Genomic DNA, 12902 nt, shown 5'->3' on the forward strand with positions numbered 1-12902 from the left:
TTTTAGGTAAATTAACACATTTTACTTGGCATTTATGGAACTGACTCATTCACACCATCCTTTTCTGGGTAATAAAAAGGAAAAGAAACCCTGAGCAATAAACAGGGAATTTTAAAGTCTGGTTCCTTGAGACACTGGCAAGAATTAGTTTTCATTCCATTTAGATACTTATTCCATGGACTGTGAGAGAAGAATCCCTTTGCCAGAAGTCACTGAATTAAATGGTGTAAAACTACCGTGAGAGGTAACAGAATTAGTACTTGCAAATGTCTCCCTGGTGGCAATCTTTCCCCCATTTCACCAGCAAATGCTGCTAGCAGGTCAGTCCAGCTTTGAACAGGCTTGTAGCTATGTTCTTACAAATCTATGAACATAAACAGGGTGTTATGGGACATCATAGATTTACTGACTACATACATATATTAAGAATGTGTGCAGATTGATATAACTCTGGACCCCCAAAAGAAGAATCTATATGTAAGTGCTACACATGTAATCAGCATTCTTTCCACATGAAACAATTCAATATGGCTTCAATAACTGTAGCTCTCTGCTCAGGTCTCCACATAAAACATTTAGTTCTTATTAACATGTGTGGTAGGTTGGCAAAACTGAGGTATAAAAAATAAGGGAGAAATAGGAACCTAGGACACTAGCCAAGTCATTTCTCTGTAAGGGAAAAAAGTCTTTTTCTTTCTTATTCAGAAGAACCTTGCTTTTGAAATTACTATTGGCCAGGGTTAGGCTTGGGGGCCCCACCACATTGGAGGAGCCAGCTTGAAGATCTTGGTTATAAAGAAAAATGTTTGAACTCAATTAAATAAACAGAAGAAAAACTAAGTGTAATGAGAGTTCCAAAGCAGAGATGGGAAGCAGGAGGTAGGAATGAGAAGATGACTACACTCCCTTCCTACTAGTGCCAGCCTACAAGGGTGAAGAGCAAGTTTATTTCTTTGGAAATAGCCATGGGAGAAGCTGGGGATGAACAGTGTCTCGTAGCCTTCCAAAACAAAACAGTAAATATTTAAGTAAAGCAGTAAGCAAAGCCTCTAGCTGCCAATCAAGTCTGTGGAAACGCTGGCCTCTCTTAGAGTTACACTTGGCTGGACCCCTATGCCCACCATACAGCTTGTCTAAAGGCTCCTCTCCCAGTTGGGATAGTGCCATGAGAAATGTTATTTTGGTAGTGCTACTGGCTGCAAGAATCACAGATTTGCCTGGGTGTGGAACACAATGCTGAGCACATGGGGAATAGAAGAAAGAAAGAAATTTTGAGATTTTTAGGGAATATTTATGGGAAAAAAAGTCATGAATACAGATAGTTGAAATACATACCTACATGAACATTATAAAAAAACTGGTGGCCAAACAAGAGCCTTTCAAAGTTAAGACTTTACATTGAAAATTAGCAATACAATTTTTAGGTTTTTATATAACACCTGGAAATAAAGTCCAAATAGCAATCAAGTTTGTTATACTGGGAAATTTAAAAAGATAATCTGATATAGTCAATATATACAATCAACAAGTTGATTAAGAAAAGACCATCTCAGATGGAAAAACAAAGAAATTAACAAAACCCAAACACCAACCAAAAAGAGTAAAAATGTCTCTGCTCTATATGACAGACTCCTCATTCTTAACAGATCCTATATTACTGTGATTGTTTGAAAGAATATAGGATAAGACATGTAAATTTATAAAATGACACTCCTCTGACATAATGTGCAGTGATATGATTTGAAAGAAAACCTAAGGTAAAATTAAAAAAAAAAAACATAGCTTGTAGTTTCCAAAGTTCAGTACTCTTAAAGCAAATAAATAAATAAATAAATAAATGTGCGAATCTAAGTAAGATATGGATTTAGAATTTTTAAATTTTACAGCTGGATCTAAGAATGAGTGGGAGGTTAGAATATATGAAGATGCAAAATGTAGTATCTATGATGCTTATTTTAATGGCAGAGGATAGAATCTGTTGAGTACACAGATGTGATTTACTGTATTGCTGAGGTGACTGACGTGTTTATCTGGAAATATGAATCTTGGATGTCACATACCTAAATATGTTACACACGCCTGAATGCAGGGAAGATATGATCCTGGGGAATAAGACAAGATTAAAGAAGGAGGTTAAAGACTATCTTTAGATATAGAAAAAGAAGAAATAAAATTTCAAATTATTCTAATAATTTGGGGATTTTTAAAAAAAATAATGGATGAACTGGTGAAGGTCATCCACGGCTCTGTTTCTAGTGCAGATGCTATTTGGTAGTTGATGAATATGGGGGCGAGGGAGAGCCACTTCTCTTTAACAGTGTGACCTCTTGAAGGTCGTTTCATGCCCCTAAGGATAATCCCATACCCATGAGCATATGGTCAGCATTAACTGGAGTCTGTAAATTAAAATAATAAAAATAAATAAATAAATAATCGAAAGACATAAACTTAAGGGAAGATGTGACAGGTGGTCCTGGAGAGAGGTGGGAGGGGAATGAGGCATCTGATTGAGATTCATTGTTTACATGCATGGAAATTCAAAGAAAAAAGTAGATGAAAATAAACTGAAGAATCCCTCAGTTGGGATATTTTTGTGGGGTGTCACAGGAAAATTAATATAGGAAATGAAGAAAAGCCCTGTGACTTCCAGCACCACTAATATTGTGATTTAAAGGAAGACTATATACCTTGAAAAAGACCACAACCCAAACACATGCCAAATCGAACACTCGTGTTCACCCTTTCCCCTAGCTCATTACCAAAGTAACTTATTGATGTTATAAAAATTTTAGACTCTGCAATTAACAGCTTCATTAAATATCTTCAGAATAAGAATGTTAATGAATAGACTAACATATAAAATCAGCCAATACAAAATATATTTATTTTTAATTTATTTTGAATTGGCCCAGTCATGTTTAGATCACGGCATTCAAGATTGATGAAATTTGAGGGAACTGGTGAGAAAGAAATAAAAATTGATATTATGTAACGGGTTTAACTATGTGTATGATTTTAATGTCACAAAAATAGCTCAGTAAAGCATTTATTACTAAACTTACATAGTATAGTGTCTTTACACAAAATCTGATCACATCACTAGCTAAAAAAAAATAATTACCATAGTGTGTCTGTCCTCACAATAGGCCAAAAGACTACATATCGTTAAAATCCTATTGTCTCAGCTTTTCTAAACAAAAATTTTCTCATGGCTGCGGTGATCTCTGGACTAAAGATACTTTGTCAGGATCTTACTGGAAAAGCTAGTTTTCTTTATAGGATCAAAACCTCTACAAATGGCATCATTCAACAGCAAAGAACATTGGTCATACAGGCAGCAAATTAATGTCAAGGTCATGAGGCATGAGTGATGACTTATGAAAGAAAGTGAGAAAATACTGAGATTTCCACACATTTCCATGAAGAAAACATGGGAGGGACTTTCTAAGTGGGCATAAGCTAGCAAATAAAAAGTTGAGGATGAGCAAAGTAAGAATGGAGCTGTTCCATTTTAAAACCTTTTCTTGGGTTTGGATGAATGTTCCCACTCTTTTTCCTTGTAATAATGTAATACAGGTGATTTGAAGTCATCACTGATTACAGTTGCTGTTTCAATGACTCAAACACATCCAAACCTTAACAATGTTAGTGTAAACCATGCATATTGGCATCAAGCTCAACTCGCATACCATTTGTCCTACCACATTATTCGTAACTATATGAGTACAAAGCCATTTATATGAGGCTATCCGGAGCAACATCAGAGTTCATAATGATAAAGCAAAATAGCTGCATAATCTGCTTCTAAGTAGCATTGCAAAACTGGCTGAGAAGAGACTGATCAACTTGTTTGACATTAAGACAAGAACAATGGTAGTATTAAAAGTAATTTATTTCATAAAACTGTGAGCTTCAGGGATAAAACTGTGATGTAAGTGCTTTCCGACACTCACTTCAAACTGTATTCACTCATTTCTATGGCAGGTCAGTTATTTCTCATCTCCCTCTTCTCTCTCTCTCTTCCTCCCTCTCTCTGTCTCTCTCTCTCTCACACACACATACACACTGACATGCACACTCACGTGCACATATAAACACAAGAGAGAGACAGAGAAACAGAGAGAGATACATATAGATTGATTTTTCACAAACAAAATGGCAAATTATGTTAACTTGATTTCAAAGCCTAAATGGTGATTTTGGAGCATCTCATCCATGAGTATTATATGAACACCCCCTCCCCATTCATAAAACATTATAAGCGTCTTTTTCACTCTAGAGCTTTAAACATCCAAGATTATCTGGATATATGTCTTGATACTGAGGTTACATTAATTTTATCTTATCTTGCCTCAATTATGTATTAGACAATATATTTCACTTCCACAAAGATGATGAAATAACCTTATACCTGGGACAATTGTAACTCTATGATGCTTAGCAGACTATATAACCATATAATTGCCTATCTTGACTGCTTCCTGTGAGGCCTAACAACTCACCAGTTTATAAGAGTGGCAGATGATTAGGAAAAGAAGTTTCTCATTCTATAATTTCTCTCATAAAAGATTTCCTGAGAATTCAGTACTAAAAATAATCTACAAATAATGGAATAGAATGCTGCACTCACCAATGCTCAAACCCTTAACAATATTTCCAGTACAAAGAACATATATATGTAGCAATGCATTTAAGACGTTCCTACATTCTTCAGAAAAGCAAGAACTATGAAACATCATTCCTAACTACCTCTGTTGAGTGACGCAGAGCTGTTTATGTCTCCAGTGATGAAGGATGACTCCGACTGCTTTCGGACAGTATCATTCCACATTCTCCGAATTCGGCTCTGTATTGAGAAGGAAGAAGGAGGCAGACTTGTGAGAAAGTGACTTTCCGCACACATTCTAAAGTTTCTTTGAAAGCCATATGAGGTCTCTGGTCCTAGCATCCAGCAAAGAAACATTTCTCTACACTTGCAAAGCAGTGGCATGAGAACATCAGGAATGAAATTAGTGGTGCTATTTTCTTGTTATTAGCCATTTTTATTGATGCACAGGCCATAACAATTAAAACTTGGACAATGGAAAAGGCAAAGTACTATACCAGCGTAACAATATTAAACACACACAGATGCGTACTTTAGAAAACTTTAGTTTCAAATGTAAAGCAAATAAAAAAATTCAGACTCTCATAAGAGTGTAGTAACAAAAGAACACAGAATATTATTGAAATGCTACTAAAGGTACATTTTCCAGAGGTTTTCCCAGGAAACCAATGACACTTCAGAGATTACATACCTCCTGGCTTTTCTTTTGAGGAGTTAAAGTAGGTATCTCAGCTGTATTCATCACTTCACAGTAGGAAGCTTTTAGAGACACCTGAAAAGTCTTCCATTATGATTTTTATTTCTAAATTCAAATATCTAAGAGGCAGATCACTCATAAAGGAAGTTTTAGTCTGGGGGAGAAGTTTTCTCTTTTACCGTGTTTTGCTATTTTATTAAATTAGTGATCAAAACATATTGATCTTCTGAGGAGTAAACAACGTACTTCCAGAGGCTGTTCCAGATAGAAACGGCTTAATAAGAAACGTTGGTGCTACTAATAGTGGCCTCAAACTCACAAGATAGCCATGTTCCTGCTAGTTTGAATAGTAGCAGTGATTAGTCTTAGAATATCTGACAATTGTGTAGGTCTTAAAATTCGGTGAGAAGTATTCAGCCATGTTGATATATAACACTGATCTGAGAGAATAATGGCGTGCAGACACATGCATATACAGCAAAACTCAACATCTTTGACGACATTAGGGCATGTCTTAGAATATGGAGGTGAAAGAAACAATTGCATAATACTCATACAATAAGATATCACTTTACTTAAAGGGATAACAAAGGACATAATGTAGAAGAAGAAGAGACAATGATAATAAGTCAATGAAATAAATTCAGATTTGGTGAGAGACATAAAGATGGTTTAGGGAGATGTCACTCCGGGGAGAAACACACTGAGGACACTTTGTTTCCCATTCTAAATGTTGGATCAAAGGGGGTTCATTCATTTAATATGCCTCACAGCTTCATATTTATTATGCACATCCTTTTCTTTTTAAAAAGTTATATCTTAAAAAGTGAATACATCCAAATACAATATAATAAATCAGGAAAGATAAATAACAAAGGTATCACAGGTTGATCAAAGTGAGTAGAACATTCTCTTGTTCCATAGTATAAAATTGCCCTGCATATAGTCCTATAAATTGATGTTTTACCAGATTCCCATATTATTAATTTTTTGTAAGTTATAGTCAGCAGGAAGTAAGTAAATGATACCTGGAGGTGAGGAGGCCTCTGATTCTTGATTTTGACAGCCACACCCCTCCAAAACTACAGTTACTATATAATATTTAATACATATGGATAATATATTATCTCTTCATCCCTTCAGCTTTTCAAAATAATCAAAATAAAATCTAAATTTGCATACACTCACCAGCACATTGGGATGCATCACCTGTGCTCTCCTATGGCTTTATCTTTCCTGGTTCCTCAGAACGTCAGGTTTCCCCAATCTTTCCGAGAATTTTGGTATCTACCTAATGATATTCCTTCTATTCCTGAATTTGCCAGTTTCCTTGGCCTCAAGTTTTCTCCCAACAAGAACTATGCTTTCCTAAAATCCCTTCTCTGATGAAGAATACTGTTTAGACGTTGATATAAATAACCACCTCAAAAGAGACCTTTCTCCACAACTGGAACTGTGAGACATCTGGGGACTTCACATAACTTATTTCTCTCCCCAGCAGTTTTCAACCTTGAATTGCATTGCGGTCTGTCTGCTAATAAATTCTTTTTTTAAAAAAATTATTTATTTAATATATACAATATTCTGTCTGTGTGTATGCCTGCAGGCCAGAAGAGGGCACCAAACCTCATTGCATATGGTTGTGAGCCACCATGTGGTTGCTGGGATTGAACTCAGGACCTTTGGAAGAGCAGGCAATGCTCTTAACCTCTGAGCCATCTCTCCAGCCCCCCTGCTAATAAATTCTTGACTATCAACATGAAAAGTAACGTCCTAGATTATAAGGGAAGTTATCTTTAAATCATTTTATCCCAAGAGTTTAACAGATTTATGTCATTATATAGGATGCACTTAGTGATCCAAATTCAAAATTAAAATACATAGAAATTATTATTTTAGAGGTTCTTTGATGTGATATTTATTTCTAGGCCCATTTTTTTTATAATGGTGAATATTTTGACGTTTTCTTACAAAAAGTCACAATTAATATTAAAACATTTATTTGCTTTTAAAAGAATTTTTGAGACTAACTTTTATTTTACGGAGTTTTGCTTGCATGAATGTCTGTGCAACACATGTATGCAGTGTCTGCAGAGACCAGTAGTGGAAATTGGAACCCTGGGAACTGGAGTTACAGCAGGCTGTTACATGCCATGTTGATGCATGGACTCAAACTCAGAGGAGCAGTGAGCACACCTAACTCAGAAGTCCTATCTCCACCCTATTTTTTTCATTGTACTCTGACATAATGTATGTATCACTTATGTAGGGACATATTGTCACAACTAACAAAAAATAGCTTTATACGATATAAAAAAATAATATAGAGCTATGTTATAAACTGCAAAGGTGAAGAAAATATACAACTTGAAATATATGTGACATTCTACCCTGTACTAGGGACACTAATAAATCACAGCAGCCACCAATTTATTGAACACCTACGACTATTCTAATACATTAGCTTTATCATGACAGCATAAGAAAACTACTACTGCTACCATTTTGCACATGGGACAGCAGAGTATATCATATTCAAACTTTTTTCCGGGACTCGCTGAATGTGGCTGACAATGAGGGCTGACTGAGAAGCCAATGATGACACTGGATTTTGATTCTACTGCATGTACTGGCTTTGTGGGAGCCTAGTCTGTTTGGATGCTCACCTTCTAAGCCTAGATGGAGGGGGGGGGGGCTTGGACTTCCCACAGGGCAGGGCACCCTGACTTCTCTTAGGACTGGAGAGTGAGGGGGAGGGGGAGTAGGGGGAGTGTGAAGGAAATAGGAGGATGGGAGGAGGTGGAAATTTTTAATAAATAAGCAAATAAAAATATATAAAAAATAAATAAAACTTTCTTCTGACTTGTAATTCTGAGGAAATAGAATCCCAATTTGTGGACCACATAATGAGATACTATATAATAAAAGGAAAAGAACAATATAAGAAGTTCATTTTTTTAAAATCACGGCTGGTAAAGGGTAAGCTTGGGGTTTAAAGCATAGCGTTTTCATCCGAAAATTTTACTGAACTGCATTACCTGGTCATATTCTTCAAAGGTATTGGCAAATACCACACCAGTCTTCTGTAACTCAAGTAAAATTCTTGTACATTATAATTTTACAATGATATTATCAGTAAAATGACTATAGAGTGATCAGTAATGACGAAGTAAAGCAGAGTGCAGGCTGAGTCCAATCAGGCTGGCCAATATGCAGATTCTCAGTCATTTTAATTTCAAAGTGATTCAAACTGTTACTACAAAAGGGGGGAGGGGCAGAAGTTATTTGGTAGAAATAACTATTCACAAGACGGGGGATGTTGCTCGAAGCATCCTCCTGGTTTCTTCCTGGTTTGCTTATTCTTCTCATGTGTCTGATGCAGACTGAATATTCCAAACACACAAATCTCTGCTCACCTAAGTGAGCACATCTTTCAATCCTTAATTTGTGACTCGGAAACCCCAGCAAGTTATGAAAGTAGCAGGTTACATTTAAAGTGCTAATGACTGCACAGCATATTTGAACTAAGTTTTACGATTTGTGGTTATTAAGATATTTAAGATAGTCTGATACACTTTGAAAGTTATAAGGTCTTGTTAAAATTCAGTGAGGAATATATTAGATTGATATTGGATGTCACGTTTTATTTGCCAAATAAAAGTCCATTAAGTTAGAAGATAGTGTTTTATGGCCCACTTTGATTTATGAGTTCCAGTGCTAGCTAGGTCTTTGGAGCTGTAGTCAGATGATGTGGTTATAATAACCAGATGTGTTTATTTGCAAATGATTTTTTAAAGGCAAAAGGAACTGCTGATGTAAACTTAATTCATTAAGCTTTTGTAAATAAATCCCATGATAATGATTTTTTCTGGAATTGCATATTGGATGTCCATTGCTTGCCCATCATGCATGCACAACAGAACCGGTCTGACATATAGCATTACAAAACATTGAAACTGTACTTATCTCCTTAATTCAAGTCTTCCCCAGAACAATCTAAACATTATCATATTTGCTACTAAACCATGGAGGATTAGTACGCTAGTTCCAATTCAAATTCTCTCATGACCCACACAATCATTGCAGCCCTGGTAAATGGCAAACACTTTACCTAAAAGCATATAGTGTTCTTTGGGATCATTTAACAATGTTTCCTACTGGACTGGTGGTGGTGGGGGTAATGCCATAGATGATTTATGCCAAAGATCGTTTAGTGGTATTCTTAGATGCACTGGATCATTCCATTTTCAAAGACATAACATTGTGCGAACTGCATTTTTTCCCCAAGCATGCCGCTGTTTGAAACTTTTTCTTTTACATTTTAACTTCATGTATATGGGTGTTTTGGCTGCACATACACCTGTACAACACATGTATTCAGTTCCTGCAGGGGCCAGAATGGGTCTTAGATCCTTTAAGACATGCACCACATATGGAAGCTAGGAATCAAACCTTCAGGAAAAGCAGCCAGTGCTCTTAACAGGTGAACAATCTTTCCACTCCTATATATCATTTATATATGTTTTTATAGTATGCAGCTGAGAATTATTTTATCCGTTTAAATATCTAAGACATTTGTGAATCATAGGTATAAAATAGAACTTTCTGTAAATTTCAGTTCTAGTAGCAAATCTCTTTCTGTCTGCTGTAGCCATTCTTATACCATTAATAATTATGTGGTTTTAGACTGTATATTTCACAATCTAAATCTAAACATCTTTATTTCAATTTTTCATTTGAGAGTTCCATGCATGTATACAATGTATTTTAATTAGATCTGTTTTCTCCTCCCTGTTCCAACTTCTCCTAGACCTCCCACCGTCATATTCCCCTTTTGTTGTTGTTTTCTGTTTGTTTTCCTTGTGATTCCCTGGGTCTAATTAGTGCTGCCCTTCACTCAAATGGGTCTTGGACTATTTAATGGAGCATGGGCCACATACGAGAGTCCCCATCCTTGAAGTAAACTGACTTTCTCTTCCACATCAGCCACTATCTGCGGATGGCACACAAGTTGGAGAGGAGTCTTACAAGCTTCACCCAAATTCTGTAGATTCCATAATTTTTGTATAATTTTTATTCCTCCTGTTTCCTGACAGTCACACTGAAACAAACCTCTTGATGTGACAAACATATGTGATGGGGTGATCAGAAAGTGACCAAAGGAAAGATTATTTCACCTCAAGGAGCCAGCTGTATTACTTACCTGTGAGCCTGTGGAGTACCGTCCTGGAGTTCGAGAACCAGATGTTTTCCCTGAGCCAATCGAACTCTCCGTGCTTTTCCCACTACAGCAATGCGTGCGCAAGCATTTCCCATATTCTTTCCGTACCTAGCCAATGAAATGTTAACTTCTATTAGAGCTTCATCCATTTCAGCTAAGAAATAAGATATAATGTGTATATGAGCTTTTATTTTCAAGAACATACTTCCTAACTCCACAGAAACAAAAACTGTTTATCATTATATTGTAGTATAAAATAGTAAAATTCATGTTGACAATCTTAAATCTCATGCTACTGTAATCTTTGTAAATACTCACACTGTATCGGTAACACCCAGTAGTATTACCTCATAATTCAAAGACGTTGTATTTGAAACTTTCAAGACACTGTTTTAGACTTATTAATTTTAGAGTTTGACTTATTGGTGCAATGGTATTTTAACTATTGTTTTTTGCATAAAAAAATCAGTGAGAAAGTTGAAAATAGTGAGGGAGAGAAGCCAAGAGAGCAAAGAGAAAAAAGATTTAATATTTAAAGACAGAAAATGGAACTGTGCTGAGCTAAGCATGTCATTTAAATCTATATTTCTTGCTCATTTTTCTTCTAAGATTAAAATTTCAAGAAAGCATAAAACATTTGAAATATTTTAATATACTTCCATAAAATTGTTTTAATAATTACACAGAAATACAGCTACTCTTTTATTTTTAAACAGCCCTGGAGAATAAATTCTTAATTTATAAAAGTAATGAGGAAATAAAGATCAACATATATAATTTGTGTTTTCAAAGTTGGGGATATATCAAGAATTTTTGGACATGTTTAAATTTTTATTACTGTAGATTTAACTGAACAAAACATGAAAATAATTGATATTTCTACTCGTCAAAAATAACACAACAAAGGGACACCTTATTATACTCATTTTACACATATATGTTCACATGATGTGATATTTGTACATTATTGTTAATCCTTTATGTAAACAATTTTACTGAGTGTATAATTTCTACTATTTATAACAATGTAGCATTCCAGTGTAATATCATTGAAAATAAAAAATTAAATATATGATTTTAAAGAAAAATTATTTAGATTCAAACTATATTCTGGTTTCTTTTAAGAAGTCACTTTGTTTGAATAGTTATTATATAATAGGAATGGTATGATAGCTAATCTCATGGTCAGTGTGAATAGATTTAAAGTCATGAGAACACACCAGAGATGCATCTATAGGGTTCTTTCCTGAGAGGTTTGACTGAGGAGTGATGAACGACAATGAAGGCTGCTATAGGATAATACATTTATACACTGTTAAGATTTGTCACTCATATCAGTTTAATAAAGTGCTGATTGGCCAGTAGCCAGACAGGAAGTATAGGCTGGGTAATCAGACTAAGAGAATTCGGGGAAGAGGAAAGGCAGAAATTCAGTCATCAGCCTGATACAGAGGAAGCAAATATGAGAACGCCTTACTGAGAAAAGGTATCAAGACATGTGGCTAAACATAGATAAGATTTATGGGTTAAGTTATAAAAGCTAGTTAATAATAATCCTGAGCTAACAGGCTAAACAGTTTATAATTAATGTAAGTCTCTATGTGTTTCTTTGGGACTAAATAGCTATGGGATTGGATAGGACTGAAACTTCTGTCTACAGAAGGCAAACAGTACCACAGGCTGAAGTCCAGCACTCTGCTTCCTGACTGAGGACCTGACATGGACAGCTATCTTATACTCCCACAAGTCTTCACTTCCATGAAGTTCTATGTCATCTTGAACTGTGAGCCAAAATTAATGCTTCTTCCGTAAGTTGCTTCTGTCAGTTATTTTGTAAGGACATAGCTTTGAAGTCAAAAACTTGCTTAGTGTGAACCCAGTATCCCTCCCCCCATAAAAAGAACAATGACAGAGAAAAAGAGTGAAACCAAATATCACTGAAGAGTGCCCTAGTGGGCAGTGGTGAGGACCAAATAAAACTTATCAAAGATACCTATAAGATGGCACTGAAAAGAAAGTTTACAATTACTCTGCTTTCAAGATAAGGTTGAGAAAAGATAAAAAAAAAACAAAAGAGAAGGTGGCATCCTATTTTAACATTATGCGACAAATAAAGACCATTTTGTTAGGATGGTTATTAAATTATCAATAGAATATCTGCTTACTATTCATTATTCTTAAAATAATATGGCAATAATTTGATTACAGTTTTGGGAAGCTTTAAGATAATCTTAAAGAAAGACATTTGTGATAGCATAGTTTGAAATTTTGTATTAAATTTGTGAATCATCTTTAAGAACTTTAATGTCCTGTAATCTCACTTTCTTTTTCTGGCGCACCTAGCCAATGATTGTGTTTCCTCAATCCAGAGGATTTTT

At 35.3% G+C, this 12902-nt stretch overlaps 1 protein-coding gene across 27 annotated transcripts in view; it reads right to left on the reverse strand.

Moving 5' to 3' along the window:
* The window catches only part of Adgrl3 (adhesion G protein-coupled receptor L3), a 752737-nt gene that overhangs the window by 48539 nt on the left and 691296 nt on the right, over positions 1 to 12902 (reverse strand). For 18 of the 27 annotated variants that reach the window (XM_041671395.1, XM_041671384.1, XM_041671383.1 and 15 more), the window contains 2 exons: positions 10507 to 10632; positions 4750 to 4846 (listed from right to left, as the gene is read on the reverse strand). In XM_041671395.1, the coding sequence (XP_041527329.1) occupies positions 4750 to 4846; positions 10507 to 10632 (223 nt within the window). Of the gene's footprint in view, positions 1 to 2060; positions 2103 to 4749; positions 4847 to 10506; positions 10633 to 12902 lie in introns of all 27 variants that reach the window. The other 9 variants (XM_041671374.1, XM_041671372.1, XM_041671371.1 and 6 more) reach the window with 1 other exon arrangement.

This window comes from Microtus oregoni, unplaced genomic scaffold (assembly GCF_018167655.1).
Source record: "Microtus oregoni isolate MIOR12 unplaced genomic scaffold, Mior012 000021F_ref0000039, whole genome shotgun sequence".
Taxonomy (NCBI): Eukaryota; Metazoa; Chordata; class Mammalia; order Rodentia; family Cricetidae; genus Microtus; species Microtus oregoni.